This window comes from Myotis nattereri, assembly GCF_964212035.1.
Source record: "Myotis nattereri genome assembly, chromosome: 17".
Taxonomy (NCBI): Eukaryota; Metazoa; Chordata; class Mammalia; order Chiroptera; family Vespertilionidae; genus Myotis; species Myotis nattereri.
This window is the reverse complement of record NC_138092.1, coordinates 45,324,309-45,344,131: the sequence shown is the minus strand read 5'-3', so window position 1 is coordinate 45,344,131 and position 19,823 is coordinate 45,324,309. Positions and strand designations below refer to the sequence as shown.

General features: G+C 38.8%; 1 protein-coding gene across 1 annotated transcript; it reads right to left on the bottom strand.

The window, feature by feature from the left end:
- Window positions 1-19,092: 19,092 nt before the first annotated feature.
- LOC308533670 (signal recognition particle 19 kDa protein-like) lies at window positions 19,093-19,452 on the bottom strand (the record flags this gene model as incomplete). The annotated part of the gene is made up of 1 exon (XM_081111755.1): window positions 19,093-19,452. The coding sequence occupies one exon, from the start codon at window positions 19,450-19,452 to the stop codon at window positions 19,093-19,095; it is 360 nt and encodes a 119-aa protein (XP_080967881.1).
- Between the last annotated feature and the right edge of the window lie 371 nt (window positions 19,453-19,823).

The window sequence follows — 19,823 nt, the reverse complement described above, 5'->3', positions numbered from 1 at the left end:
TTTGGTCAAATTACTTTACCCAGCCCACTTCTTTTCTTAGCTTCATTGACAGAGTAACTATTACTTACACTTTAGTATTTGCAAAGACATTTTACAATTATAGTATTTTATTTTATCATTATTGTCAAGGCAGATATTTTCTCAGTTTATAGGTGAGAATTTAGGGCATGATAATACTCAATAATTTGTTCAAGGTCACAGAAACAGGTCATCTCACTCCCTAACATTTTAATGAAACATCTCCTTTTTCTGAGTGGTTATACCAAGGCATTGAAACAAAGATAAGTGCTCAACATCACAGAGTTCTCAAATGCTAAATTGAGAAGTGTTATGGGGTGGGGAGCGGGGGGTGGGGGTGGGGGTGGGGGTGGGGAGAGAAACCAATGTTGTTGCACAACGTTTATGAACAGACTCATTCCATGAAGTATCCCCTGTAATCCCCATGATATTACCATGTCGCCTCAAATCATTTTGGGAGTATAGTAAGGTATGAACACATGCACAAATTAAAAAGAATAAAGAAAAATACAATTACCCCAGAGAAGTCGGCATTATTATCTCTTTTGTTATTTTAACTTCATCTTAGATCAAGCATGTCAAAGTCAAAGGCTAACATGGGCCAAATAAACAAGGTTTAAGTTTATGTGGGCTGCAAAAAAACAAAAGCTTCAATTTTCATAGAAATGTAGGTTTATTTCTTCTTTTTTAAAATGTATCTTTATTGATTTCAGAGAGGAAGGGAGAGGGAAAGAGAGATAGAGATAGAAACATCAATGATGAGAAGGAATCATCGATCAGCCACCTCCTGCACACTTCTGACTGGGGATTGAGCCCACAACCTGAGCATGTGGCCTTGACCGGAATAGAACCTGGGACTCTTCATTCGGCAGGCCGTGGCTCTATCCACTGAGCCAAATCAGCCAGGGCAAAATGTAGGTTTATTTCAATAGAGACATGCTGAATACAAAGGGCTGAAATAAATGAGTAATTATTAACATAAAATAATAGAACATTTTAATAAAAATTAATACTTTTTCTTGAACATTAACTTACCAATTACGTTGTAATTCACTATTAATAATTATTTATAACAAGATATTGTAAAACTTAAGTTATGAAATTTTTATTAAAATGTTTCTTACATACCGTTATATAGGCTGGGCCGCAAAAATATTCGTTGTGGGCCACATGTGGCCCTCAGGCTGCGAGTTTGGCATGCTTGTTTTAGATGACGAAACCACACACAACTTGGTAAAGCCAAATAATTCTCCCAAAGTCCAGCATTTAGAAAGGATATTTCTAAATCCTACGTTTATTCTATGTCAGACTGAATCCAAAAACCTGGGTTCTGTCCTTAGTCACTCCTGAACCAAGCTTTAATCTTCTTGTCCAAGAAGATGTTTGGTGATAGAATAAAAATGAGATCTTCTTTATCACCATCTAAAGGTTTTCCATGTCGAATTCATGTTTCTGCATCTACAGAATGGTAAAAAACAACAACAACAACATAGAACCCAAAACCATTCTACATTGTAAATAGTCTCTAAATTCAACAAATACAAAGCCTCATTCAAATATGAATTCCCAATTCACACATTTATGTAAATAGTCTTGTGCTTAATGATGTAGAAATTCATTTAAAGTGTTGCTTGAATTGATGAGTGCATTTGTCATTATGTATTTTTTTAATCAATAGGTACTGAAAACTGACCATCATAATATTGGAAACTGTTTTCACACTAAAAAGACATCTTTTATAAAAGATTGGGATTCCTGGGGATAGGAAAGTCTGGCATGGAGGCCAAAGAGGCTATTCTCAGATATTGACAAATACCAAATGACTTGTAACTCATGAATTAAACCCTCCCCATCTCTCTCTCTCACACACTTATCTCTCTCTACATCTGTGTACAACATGTTAATTTAATACATTTGTATTGCAATATGATTGCCATTGTAGTGTTAGCTATCACCTCTTTCATCTCACATAATTATAATTACTTCTAGTGGTGGGAGCAAAAGAGATCTAGTTTCTTAGCAAGTTTAATGTTTATAATATACTTTTGTTGTCCATAATCATTGTACTGTATACTAGATCTTCAGGCCTTATGTACCTACTAGTTGCAACATCTCTCCTATCCTACCCCTTCTCCAAATCCTGGTAACCACCATTCTGCTCTCTTTTCTTCAGTTCCATTTTAGTTGTTATATATAAGCGATACCATACAGTATTTGTCTTTCTCTGCCTGACTTATCTCACATAGCGCAAATCCTAAAGTTCCATCCATATTGTTCTAATGGAAGGATTTCCTTTTTCCTCATAGCTGAATAACATTCCATTGTATATATGTGTATATATTGTATCCACTCATATGTTTCTTTAAATATATATTTTATTGATTTTTTTACAGAGAGAAAGGGAGAGGGATAGAGAGTTAGAAACATCGATGAGAGAGACACATCAATCAGCTGCCTCCTGCAAACCCCCTACTGGGGATGTGCCCACAACCAAGGTACATGCCCTTGACTGGAATCGAACCTGGGACCCTTCAGTCCACAGGCCGACGCCCTATCCATTGAGCCAAACCGGTTAGGGCCACTCATATGTTGATGGACACTTAGCTAGTTTCCATATCTTGGCTATTATGACTAATGTTGCAAGAAACATGGAAGTGCATATATCTCTTCTTTAACCTGGTTTCATTTCCTTTTGATTTATATAGTAATCTTAACAAAGAGAATTAAGAGTTTGTATTAAAGAGCTTGACTGCATTTATGCTCATAATTTATTGACATATTTAAGTATTTTTTTATCCTCACCCAAGAACATGCTTAGAGAGAAAGGAAGAGAGAGAGAGAAACATAGATCAGTTGCCATCCATACATGCCCCAACCGGGGATTAAACCTGCAACCCAGGTGTATTCCCTGACCAGGAATTGAACCAGCAACCTTTTGGTGCACAGGATGATGATCAACCAAGTGAGCCACTCTGGCTGGGGCTACAACTTTTCTTTATGCTTTCCCTACAATTTAGTAACATTATTTTAGTAACTTAATACTACTCACCAATGTTGAGGGGAATCCAAGGAAGTGTTCCTACCCCCTGGGGCCCCCAAAATTGCACCAGAACATTAAAGGTAAAGAAATTGACTCTGGGACCAATGAGATGATAAAAATGATCAGATCGTAAGAAAAGAAATACAAAATTTGGGAGGAAAAATGTCAGCGTTGCTGCCTTGAAGATGCTCCTTCTATTTGACATAGTTGGATGTTCTATTTTATTTATTGTAATAATTTCAATAGCATTGAACAAATAGGAAATTTTGAAATATGTTTGTATTTTTTCTCATTCCAAAACCAACTTGTTTATATAACCAAAGATTTCTACCCTGAGTAAGGTAATAAATAAAATTATATTTGAAACTCTAAAATTTTCATCATATAGTAGATTGATGTTCAAGAGTAATATATACGCTCTTACTTGAATTAAAATAAAAGGTTTTATTAATATCAATTCATGGGTTGCCTTGAAAATGGAAACATAAGTAGAGGCTCAGCAAATGTTCTCCATTTCATCTCTTACAATGGGTATGAGACTCCAGTTAATTTTGATGTAAAGACATAAATGGTAAATTTGCAGAAGAAATATTATTGGTTAATGGATCCTAGGAAATAGATAAGAATGAAGAATTATATAGTTTGTTTTTTGGAAAAAAAAAATAGGTTACTAGAAACAACTTTTTCCTTTCAAAACCAAACATAAAACAAGAAATTTTTGAGCCCTGAGAAGTGACACCATCTCCTCAGTTCTAATAAATTTGCTTCAGTATTGAAACGGAATTTTTGGACTGGAACCTGGATTCTTTGTCCGCCGGAGTCAAAGAATGAATTCACGGACAGAAAATGGTATAGCAACGGTGGAAATCTATTAAAGAACAAGTATAGACTCCCCCACGTAGGGAGGGGGAAGACTCCTACGTGGAGAGGGGGAAAGGGTCCCACTGAGTTCCTTTTCCCTATGGCTTATAGAGGCTGCAGATCCTGGTGCACTGATATCCCCTCTGATTGGTCACTATTCCCTTGGACTGGTTACTATAGTAACTCCTGGGCTCAAGGTGGAACCTCACATGGGACATGTGAAGTTCTCCCCCCTCCTTCCTTATTGTTTTCCTATTCCCTTTGGGCTTTCTTCTTCTCCTTCTGGATGAAGGGCTTCCTTCCCTTTATTTTGTAAATATAGACCTTTTGCTGTTCCCAGCTCCCTCATTCTATGGAAATATACCTGTTGGCAGCTTTTTAGCTCCCCTATTCTATGGAAATACACCTTCTGCTGCTCTGTGGCCCTGTGCTTCTTCCATGCTACCCTTGATTTCGAAAATTTCCTAAAACCTGTCCTTTTCACCCCCCAAAATTCCTGTTTCAGTATGTCTGTGTTTTTCCCAAAAGACAATTTTTCCAATTCTATCACCAGTGTTATTGTAGTGTTTTAGCCCATTGGGTAAATTCCCATTTAAAAGGCAAGTGCCGAAGACACAAAACTGTGCTGCTTAGAGCTTCCCAAAGGATGGAACAGACACAGAGGGGTTAGGCCTTCCTCTTTCCACCTCCTCCTACCACCCACACACTGGCTTCATATGAAAAGAAACAACATAATATTATTCTGTCTTTGCTTTTGTGACCAATTCCTAACAAGTTGGTACTTTGGTGTTTGAGTCCCTCACCAAGGAGTCTTCTCAGCAGGCATCCACTGAACAGATAAAAAGACAGAGAAACATCCCACTGAATGCCAGACCTTTTGATAATATTTGTTCAATAATGTTCTTCAAGGCAATGGAATCACTTTCAGAAAGTGCCTAACGGCCCGAGGCCCGCAGCAGAGGAACACACTTTGAATGCTAAATAATTAGAATATTCTTTAAAAGTAATAATAAAAAGTCCTGAAATGTCTTCCCTAGTGAGAGTGCTAGAGAGATGTTTCATAATCTCACAGAGAACGTACTCATCATTAGTAACTGTATGATTGTGATTTAGAAGACATACATATTTGGTCACTCAGTTAACCAAAATATATTTCTCATATATAGAGGTCTTCCTCTGTTGTTCTTGGCACACAGCTCCCAGCACCATTGGGATGGTCCCAGTGTTGAGAGCCATAAAGGTGTTTTGTTATGCTAATGAGGTGATTTTGGAAAGCAGCTAAAGATGGGGGCTGGTCAGCAGGAGACTTCCCATTATTTTCTTAATATTTTGAGCGGTGATTGATGGGATTGGAAGTCCGTAAGAAGTTAACATTGTAACCAAAAAGCTTTTAAAAATTTGCATAGAATTTGTGTATTATTCATACACCGCTCACATAGAAGAGTTGTCTTTATTTTCTGCTTTTGGCCGTATATAAGAAGTGGCTAGTGATGGAGAGACATAAAGTTCACCAATGACTGAGATTTAGACTTGGCTGGAGAGCGGGTGACTGGAACCCTCTGGATAGTGGACACGTTACTTAACTGCTATAGGTTCAGGCTAACAATGAGAAAACTGCCTGTTGGGGTGTCCACAAAACTTACAGGAAGCTGTCCTCTGGGTGCTGGAGATGGAACTGGAGGGGAAGCCTGGCCCCAGGGGTGCTGCTGAAACTCAACAAGGCGCCATCTACTGGTGTGTCTTTGCGGCTCCTCTAGAAAGGAAGGCCCTGGGTGTGGGCTGAACTTGCAGAGAAGCTGTTGGCAGGGGTGCTCCTGAACTCACTGGGAAGCCCACTTGATGCTAGCGGAACTCACCTGGACGTAACCCACAGGGGCATCTGTGCGTCTTCCTGGAAAGCCGGCTGGGGTGTCACGCAGCTTGCTGGGAAGCTGTCTGTAGGGCTGCTCTTACTGAGGTGCAAGCAGAACTCCAGGAGCTTATCACCAGCTGGATTAGCCTGTGAGAATGGCTGGGAAGTCAGCAGGGGAGCTTACAGAACTTGCCAATGGCCCGTGTGGAGGTGCACTGTGCTCCCCAGGAAGCTGCCTGGGGGGACTGGTGGACCTCGCTAGAAGGTCACCATGGGGGTGCCATTAAACGTTGTGGGGGGGGGTCAGGGGGACAAAGAAGGACACTGAGTGCTGGAGAAGCCAAGAGAGAGGAAAGAGCACCTGGAAACCAGGGAGAGATGGCCCTTCCTCCTGCCGCGCCTCCACCGCGCTCTACTGACCGAGCTTCGCCTGTGGAGCTGGCAGAGAAGGGGCGCTCGCAGGGCCCAGCTCCAGAGTCATGATGCGGGACAATGACGGGAAGGTGTGCTGAGAGACAAGGAATTGCTCGCTGGCACCAGGGCTTCATTCTTTTGGGGAAGGAGGGTGAGGAAGGAAGAGTTTCGATAGCATTTCCAATTTTGTTCATGTGTGTCCATTGACCATATTTAATTTCTTCTCATTCCAGTGTTGGCATGCCATCACTTCGCAGGAATTTGTTACCTCTAGGCTGTCAAATTTATTATTGAATAGTTTTCCAAATCTTCCTTTAAAAATAATATAATAATACTATATTTTTTAAATCATCTGTTTGTAGCTTTTTATCCTTTTCGCAGTCTGTATTTGCCTTTTTTGTATTTATTGCTCTTGATTTACAAACTGGCCCCCACACACAGAGCGTAGGGAGAGACTGAAGGAGACAGGCCACTCCAGATTGCTAGGTGGCAGGTGTGACAGGCCTGGGAACTTACACAGGAGGCTCATTTTGGGTGACTGCAAGATGAGTAGATTTCTTCATCCAACCTCCAGAACCTTAAGAGTTTATATAGAGTCCTTTGCGGGGTCAGTCATGATAGTGTTGGGTGGTCCAAACGAAACCTTACTTTCTCAAGGCTATGTCCTTAGAACAGCTCCTCCTGTGGGAACAGTGGGCTGAATACACATTCCAAGGACAAGGGAGGGGGCACAGAGTCTCTGATAGTTTTCGTTCCAACTCACAGGTCAACCGGGTGTTACATCATCTTGATGACCTCCAACAACTGCAGAGGTTAGTGATCACCAAAATAGTGCGTGTGCTTAATTATCATTGAGGACAAGGGCGTGTGACTAATGGTTGGTCCAAACCAAAGAAAGATGAACAGAGAAGTTGAGCCATTCTTCTCTTTGTTCTTCTGCCACAGCTTCCCTGGGCCCACGATGGCTGCTTGAGGACAGTTGCCCTGTGGATTCCACTGACTAACGATTGTGATGCAAGTAAGAAATGAACATGTGTCATGTGAGGCCAATGAAACGTAGGGTTATGTTGTGTCCGTTATCTTTAATTGCCTGACTTAAACAACAGTGCTTTCTTTTCTCTCTCTCCTTGTTCAGGCTTTCCAGAGGTTTATCTATGTTAGGAGTCTTTTCAAAAGAAAAATACGCTTTTGGGTATTATAGCAGGGCTGACAAAATCACAGACTATAAATCAATCTCTGCTCCTTATTAGCTTTGTGGTCTTGGGAAAGTTATGCAATCTCTCTCTGCAATGCTTTCCTCATCTATAACATGAGAATGAATACGTTTACCCATTTCTAAGGGTTGTTCTGAGGATTGAGTCAGTCTATGTAAAGCCCTTAGAACAGCCTTGCGCACACAGTATGTGCTGTAGATGTTATCCATTATTGTCTATATTTTTTCTGCACTTTATTACTTTCTGTCCTTATCTTTATTCCTTCTCATTTCTTGCCTTCTTACTTCTTTGGATTTATTCTCTTGTTTTCTTCTTGGTGTTTTGGAGGAATATTTAGCTCACTTATTTATAACCTCTCCTGTCTTCTGATAAATATTTTTGGGGATATATATGGCCCTCGCAGTACTGCCTTTGCTGGTTCCCAGAAATTTTGACACGAAGTGCTTTTATGCTCACTCAGCTGTAAATTTAGGACTTTCTCCTATAAATTTCTCTTTAACCCAAGTGCTGCCTAGTTGTTTGTTTCTTGGTTTGCAGATATTTGGAGTTTCTATAAGACTTTACATTTGGTTTTGATTTCTAATGTTTATTGAGTAATAGTTGGAAAACTCCAACAGGTTGCTCTTATGTAATATGTTGAGGCTTTTTGTGTGACTCGCTACTTGATTGAATTGGGAGAATGTTTCATATGTGCTTGGAAAAGAGAAACTGGGCTCATAGGGTATAAAGTTATTTATGTATCTTTTGGTTCATAGTTATTAATGATCACACATATGAAATTTTAATTTGTTTCCTTGTGCTGTTTCTGATACACAGGTTTTAAAATCATTAACTACAGCCACTGATTTAGCTATTTCTCCTCAGAGTTCATCAATTGCCGTCAGAGATTATGTGTAATTTTTGTGTGCTAATATACTCATTATTATTATATCTTTTGGATCTTAGTTTCTTTTCTCAGCCTACATACAAGCTAAACTTTTAACTGTGAATGATTTTTTTCATTTAAAAATCTATTTAGTCTGAAATTAATGTTGCTACACCATATTGTTTTTCGGCCACATTTGCCTGGTATGTTACTTTTCATTCTTTTTTTTAAATTTTTGTTTTAAGTGCGTTCAGTGTTGCACATGAGATTATGAATTGATAGGAAGGCAGCCATACATACCTGCTATAACTAAGTGATTCATACATTCCTTATTTATTTAATGAGGTGACAGGACTTAATGGAATGAAGTGGTAAAGCAACTAAACAGAAGCATGTTGTATAAGTGTTTCATTGCTTTGTCTCTGTGCGGTGGACTATTGCAAGGGACCATGAATTCAGTGTCCTGCCAGTTGAATAAAATGCTAAATTTTTATTGCGTCTCTGTCATTTCAGTGCAGGCTTACAATGCAATTCCAGAACAGCTTACACTAGAAAGCATTTTGCCTTAGTTTATGAGAAAGGATATAAACATAGAGTTTTCTTGCTGCTTGAACTGAACTCAGCACTGGGAGGCCAGATCCTTATCCATGCAGGGGATGGTGTCCTTGAATAATACCTTTACTTTCAGATTTCCAGTGTTCTCAAGAATCCTGCCTTATTTATACTGTTTCTTAAAAATAACTTATAGCCAGACTCTTTCTCAACGTTAGGCTGAGGCTATGCTAATATACAGCTACAATGAAAAACTTAAAAGGATGCAACAGTGATGTATTATTTCTCACCGACATCATAGTTTGATGTGGGAAACATGGGTCTCTTCATTGGTTCTATTGCAAAGATGACTCAGGGGCCTGGCTGCTCAAGAGCTCTAACACAGGGACTCTTGAGTTGGCGCCGCAGGGGAAAGGAGAATTCGGGCATCATGTTTTTAAGGGCCAGGCTTGAAAGACAACACTACAATGACCAGTTGGCACAGCCCAGAACTCAGCCACATGTCTGCAAATTAACTGTCAGGAAGATTACGTGATACCTTCTTTCTTGTCTGTCCAAGAAAAGGAAATGGTGGTGAAAGCTTAGCACTGCCTCCATCAAATTGTCTACTTGAAATCATTGACTTTTGTTTTTTTATTTTTATTCTTTAAAAATATATTTTATTGATTTTTTACAGAGAGGAAGGGAGAGGGATAGAGAGTTAGAAACATCGATGAGAGAGAAACATCAATCAGTTGCCTCCTGCACACCCGCTACTGGGAATGCACCTGCAACCAAGGCATATGCCCTTGACTGGAATTGAACCTGGGACCTTTCAGTCCGCAGGCCAGCGCTCTATCCACTGAGCCAAACCGGTCAGGGCTGGAATCATTGACTTTTAATGGGTTACTCAACCCAGTTAAATTTATTATACGTTTCAATTGTTTCTGATATCTCATTTTATATTCTATTTATAATACTTTCATTTGGTTTTTCTTTTATACTAATTGCATAGATAAATGAGGTTTTATTCTGGAAGTTTGAAGTTATTATACTTTAATATTATTAGTTATCCCTAACTTATTGAGGTCTATAGTTTTTGTTTTGTTTTTTTCCCAAACAGCCCCTTAAATTTGTCAATTTTTGTTTTTCCTTGATGTAAAGAACTCTCTTACTGCCTTTGGCTTTCCCCTTAGTCCTTCTACATTACCATATAGTTATCACTTAGAAATTTACTATGGATACACTTTAATAATTTCAGGGGATATGTCGTTGGTTATTGTTAATTTACACAACAACCTATTTTATCAAGTAATTTACTTCTCATAACTTGCTGATGAAATACTTCAAGACTTCTTTCAGAAAGGCTCTAGCTGTGGTAAATTTCTGAGGCATTAATTATTGAGAATATTTGTATTTTAGTCTCTTATTTAAGTGATAATTTAGCTAGTTATATTTTCCTGTATTTGCCATTTCTTTTCTTTACCACTTTGTTATCATTACTCCATTACTTTTGTGTCTGGTACACATGATTCTTGTCATTTTCTATCAAGTAATCTGCTTTTCTCATGGAAATTTTTCTCTTTTATTTGTATCTACTTAAATTTGATAACTTAGTTATAGTTTTTACTTTTATAATCTCTATGAATCTAATTAATGTGATTTTAATATACACATTTTATTTGGGGGATATTTCTAATCATTTTTTATGTATTTCCTCTCTTAATTAATTTTTCTCAGATTTTATAATGCTTATTATGTGGATATGGACAAATATTTTCCTACTTCTTATATTGCTTAACTTTAAATTATTCTTTTTCATTTAATGCTATATTTCTGCCTTCTGTGAAAGTCCTAGGCATGATATTTCATTTTTTTGATGGGATGCATTCTTTTATTCAGCTTATCTATTCAGCTCTTTATTTCAACAATTCTATTTTTACACCAATTATTTCTAATTAGTTCTTTTCTATAATTGCTTATTTATCCTTAGCATTTCTAATATCCTCACTTTTCTCTTTGAACATTTTAGTGTGCATATTTAAAATCCTTGTTTCTTCCCACTTATCTGCTTTAAGGAGAATAAAATGCTCAGTATGTGGCTTTCAGGTTTTTAAAAAACAGTGTGATCCTTATATCTGTTCCCCATTCTTGCTATTTCATATTTCATTGGAAACATGTCATTGTGGTTGACAATGGGAACTGGGGAGATGTGGTTAAAGGATAGGCCCTACTTCCAGGTGTGCTGAGCAAGTGAGAACTGTGTGCATAGTGTTTGTGAGTGAGAAGCCTTTGGAGTTCCCAACATGGCTCAGTTACTTTCCATTTTACCACCCTATTCCCAACACTTGCTTTAGGAAAAGTCTTTGTTTCATTTGAATGCTGTTTTGTCCATCCCATAAGTTGGCTCTCCAGACTGTCAAATCATGGGGTGTTTTGTGGTGATGGAGAGAAACAACGGAAATAAGCAGCTAGGAGTCAGATCTCAAACACATGGCCTGAAAACAATAGATATTTATTTAGTTCATAAGTTGGTGGGTTGCCAAACTAGTCTGGACAGCTCTTCTGGTCTTAACTGAAATGGCTCACATGTCTGAGTACGGACTCTCTGAGCATGGCTGGTGTATCTGTGGGCCATTTGTTCTCATGGAGAAGGCAGAGGTGCAAGAGCTAGGGCAATCTCTATACCCAATCACTCTTCAAGCCTGTGTGTATGTCACATTGTTAATATCCCTTTGTCTAAAACAAGTCATGACTACCATCAGAGTGTGAGAGCACTGCCGAGTTACATAGCATAGGCTGAAGATGAAGGGACGGGTAACAGTATGGACTTGGCATGTTTACAAAATAACTATCTTTAACTGAGGTAAAGGGCTTTGTGGCAAGAGGGTATTTAGTTTGCTGACCATCTGACCTTGAAATGGGGAGATTATCTCACTGAGTCCAGTGTCATCCCAAGGGTCCTTATAAGGGAAAAGGGAGCCAGAGAGACAATGTCAAAGTGATACAGTGATACATTGCTGGCTTTGAAGATGGAAGGGGCCACTAGCCAAAGAAGCAGGTGGCCTCTCGAAGCAGGAAAAAAACAAGGAAACAGTCTTTTCTACAGCTTTTAGAGGCATCATAGCTCTGCTGACACCTTGATTTTATAGCTCAAAGAAACCAATGCTGGACTTCTGGCCTCCAGAATTAGAAGTTGGTACATTTGTGCTATTTTAGGTCACCAAGTTTGTGACAATTAGACATCAATGTGATGATGCAAATACTACTGCTGCTACTACTAATGATGATGATAGAGCTAACATCACCATTTATCAGTGCTTGCTATGTACCCAAAAATATGCTATAGAGCTTCACATGTGTTATATTATGGCGTGCCCAAAAACCCTATGAGGCGGCTGGCACCTTTATCATCTTTATTTTACAGATGACATTAGGGCTCAGAAAGATCGATTGATTTGCCCAAGTTACATACTTAGTTTGTGAAATCCGTGCTTTAAAAAAACAGTTTTTCCAACATTTTTCATGCTCCCTTCATAAAATTTTGAAGTTGATTGGACCTGGGAGGTGAGGGAGATGGAACGCAGAAAGCAGAGAACATGTTTCTGTCCAATTTACCTTTAGTGCAGAGGGATATGGTAGTCATCACACCAGAAGTGCTTTTTTTTTTTTTTTTTTTTGCAAACAAGGCCAGTTGCTTTCATAATAGGCATGTGGGAAGTCATGCCCTTATTTTGATAAGGATGCCATTGCCAAAAGCACTTTTTAATATGCCTCACTCAGTAATCATCACCAGACTCTAAAATGTGTTGCTGGGAACTCTTCACGTGAGAAATGATGAATCCTGTAAGAGTCATTTTAATTTTCAGAACTAGCCAAGATTCTTTCAGAGCTAAATTGAAAAAGGTGGTTACTTGTCATGAATGCCTGAGAAAATAATAACAATGACTAATAATAATAACCAGGGCCAAATGTGTTGCTCCCCCTCAGTGCTCAGGGCATGATGAAATAGAGTAATTTGGGGAAGCACCGGTCTACAAAGTTAAATAAGTTTGTTACAGGACTTCTTGGAGATCTGGATTTGCTAATGCCCATCAACTAAAAGGAATGCTTTTGTGCTTTTGTAGATTTTTCTTAATTTTATTTGACCACAGAAGCATGTGGTATGGTGCATCTAGAGACAACTATATAAGAAAATACATTTTGGGATGCTCTGAGCTAATTATTATAGTTTGATAAAAATGAAAGCAGTCATCAAGGTTCTTCTTTTTATTGTCTAAAGTTTTATATATGTCTCCTTTTTCCCCAATTGACCCCCCCCTTAAAGTTTTTTTTTACAACATAGAAATATTCCCTGAAGATAACTCCAAGAGAAAAGTCTAAATTAATTTAAGTGATTAGACCATAATTGAGACATGCATTCTTTTTTCAAAGTGATTATTTTGAAGAACAACTCTTTTTTGAATGGATAAGATTTGTAATTCCAGTCCAAGTTAGTAATGCTCTTTCCCTCTCCTTCCCGCCCTTTTCCCTCTTAGTTGATAGCTCATCACTTTGCATGAGCAAATGTTTGTTATGGGCATTTTCCCATTAGGCTGCAATTCCTCTAAGAAGGAGATTCTCGTTTTTGCATCCAACACACCAAGCACAGTGGCTGGATCGAGTAGGGCTTCATAAAAGGAAGGGAGAGGTAAACCCATGGCATTATGGGAGAGACAATGTGCCTTAATTATTTTTTCTATAACAATCACTGTTATATTAACATGTTTGTGATATAACGATCCCTTTCCCTTTCTGAACGATGGAATAGGGAATTGGGGAATAAATGTTTCTCTTCTTTCCTAACAGGTACTTAAATGCCTTCACACTGTGAGTTTCTCTTAATTGCCCCCAAACCTGAGGCTGACATATCAAGTTTATTAAGTGGCCTCGGGCAGATGATAACAAATTGGATGTTATACTAATTGGCCCGTGCAATTAGCACACAGTATTTGGGAATTCCAGTGATGGGAGCGAGTGGAGAAAGCGCCTCCAACACTTAGGAAAGGGCTGCAGTAGCTCAGCTCACGCTTTCTGGGGGCATTTCACTGTAGGCAAGTTATTTCTGCTGAATTTCATTAAATGTCATAAAACCTATGACCCTCACTGGAATAAAAGAGAAAGAAAGCAGTCTTATTAAATAGGCACAGCTCCAGATTGGAGCTCTGACATATCTATTCATTCATTGACTTGTCTGGCAATCATGGACAAATCTGTTGAGCTCCCCTGTGCTGCTTATTCATAGACCTTGCGATGAACTGACCACCTGCTCTCCAAGGACAACACTCACCTAAATGTGCTCTCTGTGCACTGGTTTAGCTCACAGCCTTAATACTATCTGGACTCCTGTAGCACTGTCCTCTTGGTTGTCTAGGTAGAAATTGTGTCTAGGGCACAATTTCTGAAACTTTCCTCTTTTTCACACCATAATTCAGCACATGTAAGTGCATGAATATGCATACAGGCACCCACGTCCACAATCTGTCAGGAAATCCTGTTAAATCTTACACGTCTCAAATCTCTCTCTAACTTTTGGTCCCCATGTCACGCTATATGTAGATTTTGCTCATCTTTTGCCCCGATGATTGCATCCGCCTCCTAACTTGCCTCTGGATTCCCATTCTTCAATCCATCCTGCATCATGCAACCAGAATAATTTTTGTTTCCATAAAACAATAAAAACAGATCTGATCTTTTCAGTGCCCAGCCCAAAAATTTTTAGTGGCTCTCTGTTTTTTTCTCAAAATGAAACCGAAAACTTCCAGCTTCCATTTAGAACAGAGAAGACTGGAAAGAGCAGAGATCTCCCTGTTACAACTAAGCCACTGAATAATTTGTAAAATCACAACTTTCCTGGATCTACCAAAAAAGTTGAGGTTGCAGGGCAGCCAATGAGCTCAGGATTTGGGGGAAAGATAACTCCCTTCAAGGAGAAATAGAATGCAAGTACTTCACAGCATATGCCACCATAAATAATTCAGCTGGAAATTTTAACAAACTGCTAAAAGCTTCGTATGGTCCACCATCAAGTACAGTTCACCTGGGAGCCACTAAAATAGAGGGAATTTGCATCCGCTTGTAGGCTCCTCTCCACAGATCTCTGCTGGTCCTCACAGGAAAGTCTAGGGTAGAATGATAGACAAAGGAACCACTGTGATACTGACTTGGAAGATGGGAAGAGCAGCTGTTGAGGGATAAGCAAGAGCCCTGCCCCATAGTCTCCCCTATCTCCCCCATGGAACCAAAGCTTGCAGGTGCTGGGGGAAGGGGTTCAAAGCCTGTTGCCCTTAGGACACGTCTTGGTTATCATAGCCACTGTATTGGTATCAGAGGCTTGTGTTCAAGCCACCCCTATTTTACTTCATAAAGGGCCCAAAGCACAAGATTGGTGATGCTGGAAATTCCTATATGGTGAAAAGAAGCTGTATAGCGCTTCCTGTAAGGGTACAGCACAATAAGATATTTTGAGAGAGAGAACATTCACATAACTTGTATTACAGTATATTGTATAATTGTTCTATTTTATTATTAGTTATTATTGTTAATCTCTTACTGTGCCTGATTTATAAATTAAACTTCATCATAGGTATGTATGTATATAGCAAAAAAATATAGTATACATTATTAGTATACAAATATCCGTGATTTCAGGCATCCACTGGGGGTCTTGAACGTGTCCCCCTTGAACAAGTGGGGACCACTATACTAGTGAGAAGGAAGAACAATGGGAATTGTAATTCATTATGGGCTAAAGGAAATTGTAATTCATTAGAAAGCATTTTATCAGTTTCTTATATAATTAAGCATATACTTATCATATGGTCCAATAATCTCTTAGGTATTTACCCAAATGAATTGAAAACATATGTTTATGCAATTACATGTAAGCAAATATTCATAACAGCTTTATTTATTATCAACAAGAACTAGAAACAATTCATATGCTGGATAAAATATAGATAAAAATTCTGGTACATCCATACAATGGAATATATTCAACAATAAAAAGAAAAGAACTATTGATTCACAATACCCTGCCAAGGACCCTGGGACAAGCATTCACACAGCTCTATTTTTAACATGTTAAATATAATGAATGTGTTTCTAACATAATCTTAAAAACAGAAAGGGAATAAAAGAAAAGAACACATTGTTTTCAATGCAGCACATAGATATTGTTCATATAAAATTCCTTCCAATAGATTTTTTTTTTCACATTTGCATGATGTTAGTGGTGCCTGTATACACCAGGTGCTCCTCTGGCCTCAAGTCTGCCCTGCCTGTCAGTGGAGTCACCTTTGAAAGCAGATAAGAGCCTCATTGTATATAACTTGGCTATTAAAAGCACAGATTTTGAAGTCAGATCGCACTGGGGTCAAATTTATGGTTTTGCCATTTGCTGGCTGTGTAGCTCTAGGCAAATTATTTCACATTTTGGAACCTCTGTTTCTTTTGTAATGTGCTTGTAACAAAATTATCCTCATGATTGTTGATTTGCAAATTGGACCTATACATGAAGGGCAAGAAGAGACCGAAGAAAGGGGCAGGCCACTCCAGATGGGGTAGGTAGTGATTGAGTTTTTTGGATGCTTCTCTCTGTCCAAGAGAAATGGCCATCTGAACCTACCTATGAAATGCGTAGTGATGTAATTAATGTCTCAGTGGGAAATTTCTCCTGATTGAGTTTTAAAATGACTGGACAATGGCTAGAACTGACAATAGCTGTGGTGAAACTAAATCCAAGGGAATTTTCTCCTTTTTTTTTACTCTCTACAGCCAGAGTCAGTGAACTATAGTCCATGGGCCAAAATCCAGTCCACCACCTGTTTTTGCAAATAAAGATTTATTGGAACACAGGCACCCTCACTTGTTTATGTATTGTCTGTGGCTGTTTTCATGTTACAATGGGCTGAGCTGAGTAATTGCAGTGGAAACCATCTGGCTCCTAACGCCAAAACCATTCCCTATCTGTTTCCAGAAACATCGTTGTCGACCATTGTACTACAGTAATTCTCAGAAAACATGAATTTTCGCCATAGTTTGTGTAGTAATTCCAATGTCACTCTAAGTTATAATTTCCTGGTCTTTGGAACACTATATTTACTTGAAAATTATATTGAACAAGGAAATTATTTTAGTGCAATCTGTGGCAGCGGTGGTATTGGATGCTGTGATTATTCATTTTGAATATTGTGTCTTCTGTGGTTGGAAGCTGGTGCTCATCTTTTTTTTGTTTTGTTTTGTTTGTTTGTTCTGTGCCCTCTAATCAAGACCTCCCCACTCCCACATATTCTAAAACCAAATAGGAATGAGGGTTTGTTCCAGGAAGACCATGGTGTAGTAGAAGCAAATTGACCTTGTTTCTCATCTAGGGAAAGTGTGTCATTGTGGCTGTTCACCAGGGTGAGAGGTCTCCTTCGGGATTTGGAGCCCAAGCACCAGCTAGTACAAGAAGCTACTATAACTTCCATTCATTGCACACTTGCCCTGGGCTGCTCCCTGAGCTAAGCACTTTCAATGTTATCTCATTTAACCCTTAGAATATATAATTGTTGGAGAAGGTCATTCAGAGGACATGACCTGAGAGCTAGACCTGGACAATCAAGAGGCTTCTCACCCCCGCCCCTGCCCTTGGAATGCACCTTCTGCCCACTGTTCTGATGGTGAGAATTATTTTCAAGGACCAAGCCTTGAGAATGTAAAATGTTGTTGAGACCATCTGGCTGGTATAGGTGACTGAACCCAGTTAAGGCCTTTCCATATAAACTAACAAACAAAATAGAATCAGACTCATAGATACAGAGAACAGACTGACAGCTGTCATAGTGGGAGGGGGGTGGGGTGCTGGTTAAAAGGGTAAAGGGATTAAGCAAAACAAACAAACAAACAAAAACCACCTCATAGACACAGACAACAGTATGGCGATTAACCAGAAGGAGAAGGGGGTGGGGGTAGTTAGAAGAAGGTAAAGGGGGGATAAATGGTGACAGAAGGAGACTTGACTTGGGGTGGTAAACACACAATACAATATACAGATGATGTGTTATAGAATTATCCACCTGAAACCTATATAATTGGTTAACGTCACCCCAATAAATTCAACAAAAATAAAAAAAGAAAAGGTTTTGGGGGGCAGTGTGGGGAATCTACTCTGGTATGTAAGTTCCCTTGCTTATCAAACCTGTCACTTACCAATCTGGAGTGGCCTGGGGCATGGAAGATGAAATAAATGTATGACCTGATTGAGCAGAGTCAGTGCATAAAGGACGAGTAGCCGAGAGCAAAGCTGCATGTGGGGGAGCCAGGTACCTCCTTATTCACTGTTCCCTCTAGTCCAGCGGCTCCCCCTTTGGGGGTCGAACGACCCTTTCACAGGGGTCACCTAAGACCATCAGAAAACACATATATAATTACATATTGTTTTTGTGATTAATCACTATGCTTTCATTATGTTCAATTTGTAACAATGAAAATACATCCTGCATATCAGATATTTACATGACGATTCATAACAGTAGCAAAATGACAGTTATGAAGTAGCAACGAAAATAATTTTATGGTTGGGGGTCACCACATGAGGAGCTGTATTAAAGGGTCGCGGCATTAGGAAGGTTGAGAACCGCTGCTCTAGTCTATCCAGATCTGTAGTCCTTTTTCCTAGTGTTCTCAGAAGAGTTTTGTTGTTGCTGTTGTTTGTATGCTTTTTAAAATTTACGTCAGCCACTTATGTACTTAAGATAGGTATCATATTTAACCATAAATCCATTTCTTACTATTTCTTTTTTTTTCAGTTTTGAATTTTATTTCATTAGCTTAAAAGGTGAACAATATGTGTTTCAAATCTTATTAAAGTCATTTATCTGAACATGTTTACATAGAGCACAGATACAGGATTTCAAGCAACTTATGGTAGAGGCCATTGTCCATTTAAAAATAAGCTTATTTCTTCTACAAAAACTGCATTGAAAGACAAAAAAATGTTCTTTTATACTGCATAAGAGCTAGATGTAAACTTTTGATGTAAATTTATTTCATTGTCAACTCTCATGCTAAAGCTGGGAGGCACAAATGTTCATGGTTCAGTTAAATGATACAAACAAAAAGCTTCAGTTTCTCTCAGATACAAATCAGAAACCTTCATCCACGTGTCTCACAGTAGTAGGTCAGACTGGACTGTCTTGCCAGGTCACTTCTTCTTTCCTTTCCCTTTTTTACGTCCCTCTCCTTGCTGAAGAGTTTGGTCACCACCTCCTGTTTTTTATGTCCTTGTTTTTAGCTTAGGAATCATTTCTGCTGTATACAACATTACTGACTGCCGTGATGGGAACTGTACAAGACAGAGGCTGCCATCTTCCTGTCTGAGTTGAACCCGGACTCTGCCCCTGTGCTGAGCATCGCGTTTCCATTCTCTGGAGTACATTTTGTTTTTCTCAAGAAATGCATTAAGTCCAACTGCTGAGCACTCATCTCGAATCTCTGTAGCTGTAGGGTTTTCAGCAGCCTTGCTTATGGGGATTCCCGTGCCCTCCTGGATGGTCTTCTTGTTATTTAAATAAGCAGGGTATATACAAATAAACCTGTACTGGTCAGCCAGGGATCGCACCACAGGGCAAGCCATCCTGTCAGTGCCCCCTGGGGTGAGACTTCTATTTTTTTAATTAGCTTTATCGTTTGGACATATGGCAATATAAAATTCTTACAGTTAATATCTTTGCTCTTTTGCGTCCTTCCATTGCTTTTCAAATGTAAAAATTCTCTATAGGTTAGAATAAATATTGAAATATTTTCTTCCTGTTTGAGATTATGAAAAATGTAATTAAGCCAACATTATTTTATGATATTGATATGGCTACTTTTGACAGAGTTAAAGCAAATTTTTCAACAATAAGCAAATGATCAATTGGGGGTATCCAGTTGTCTTAAGGTTGATAGAATATGTTACTTACAGGAACTAAAATGATGAATTCGACTGGAGAGGTATTAATTTTA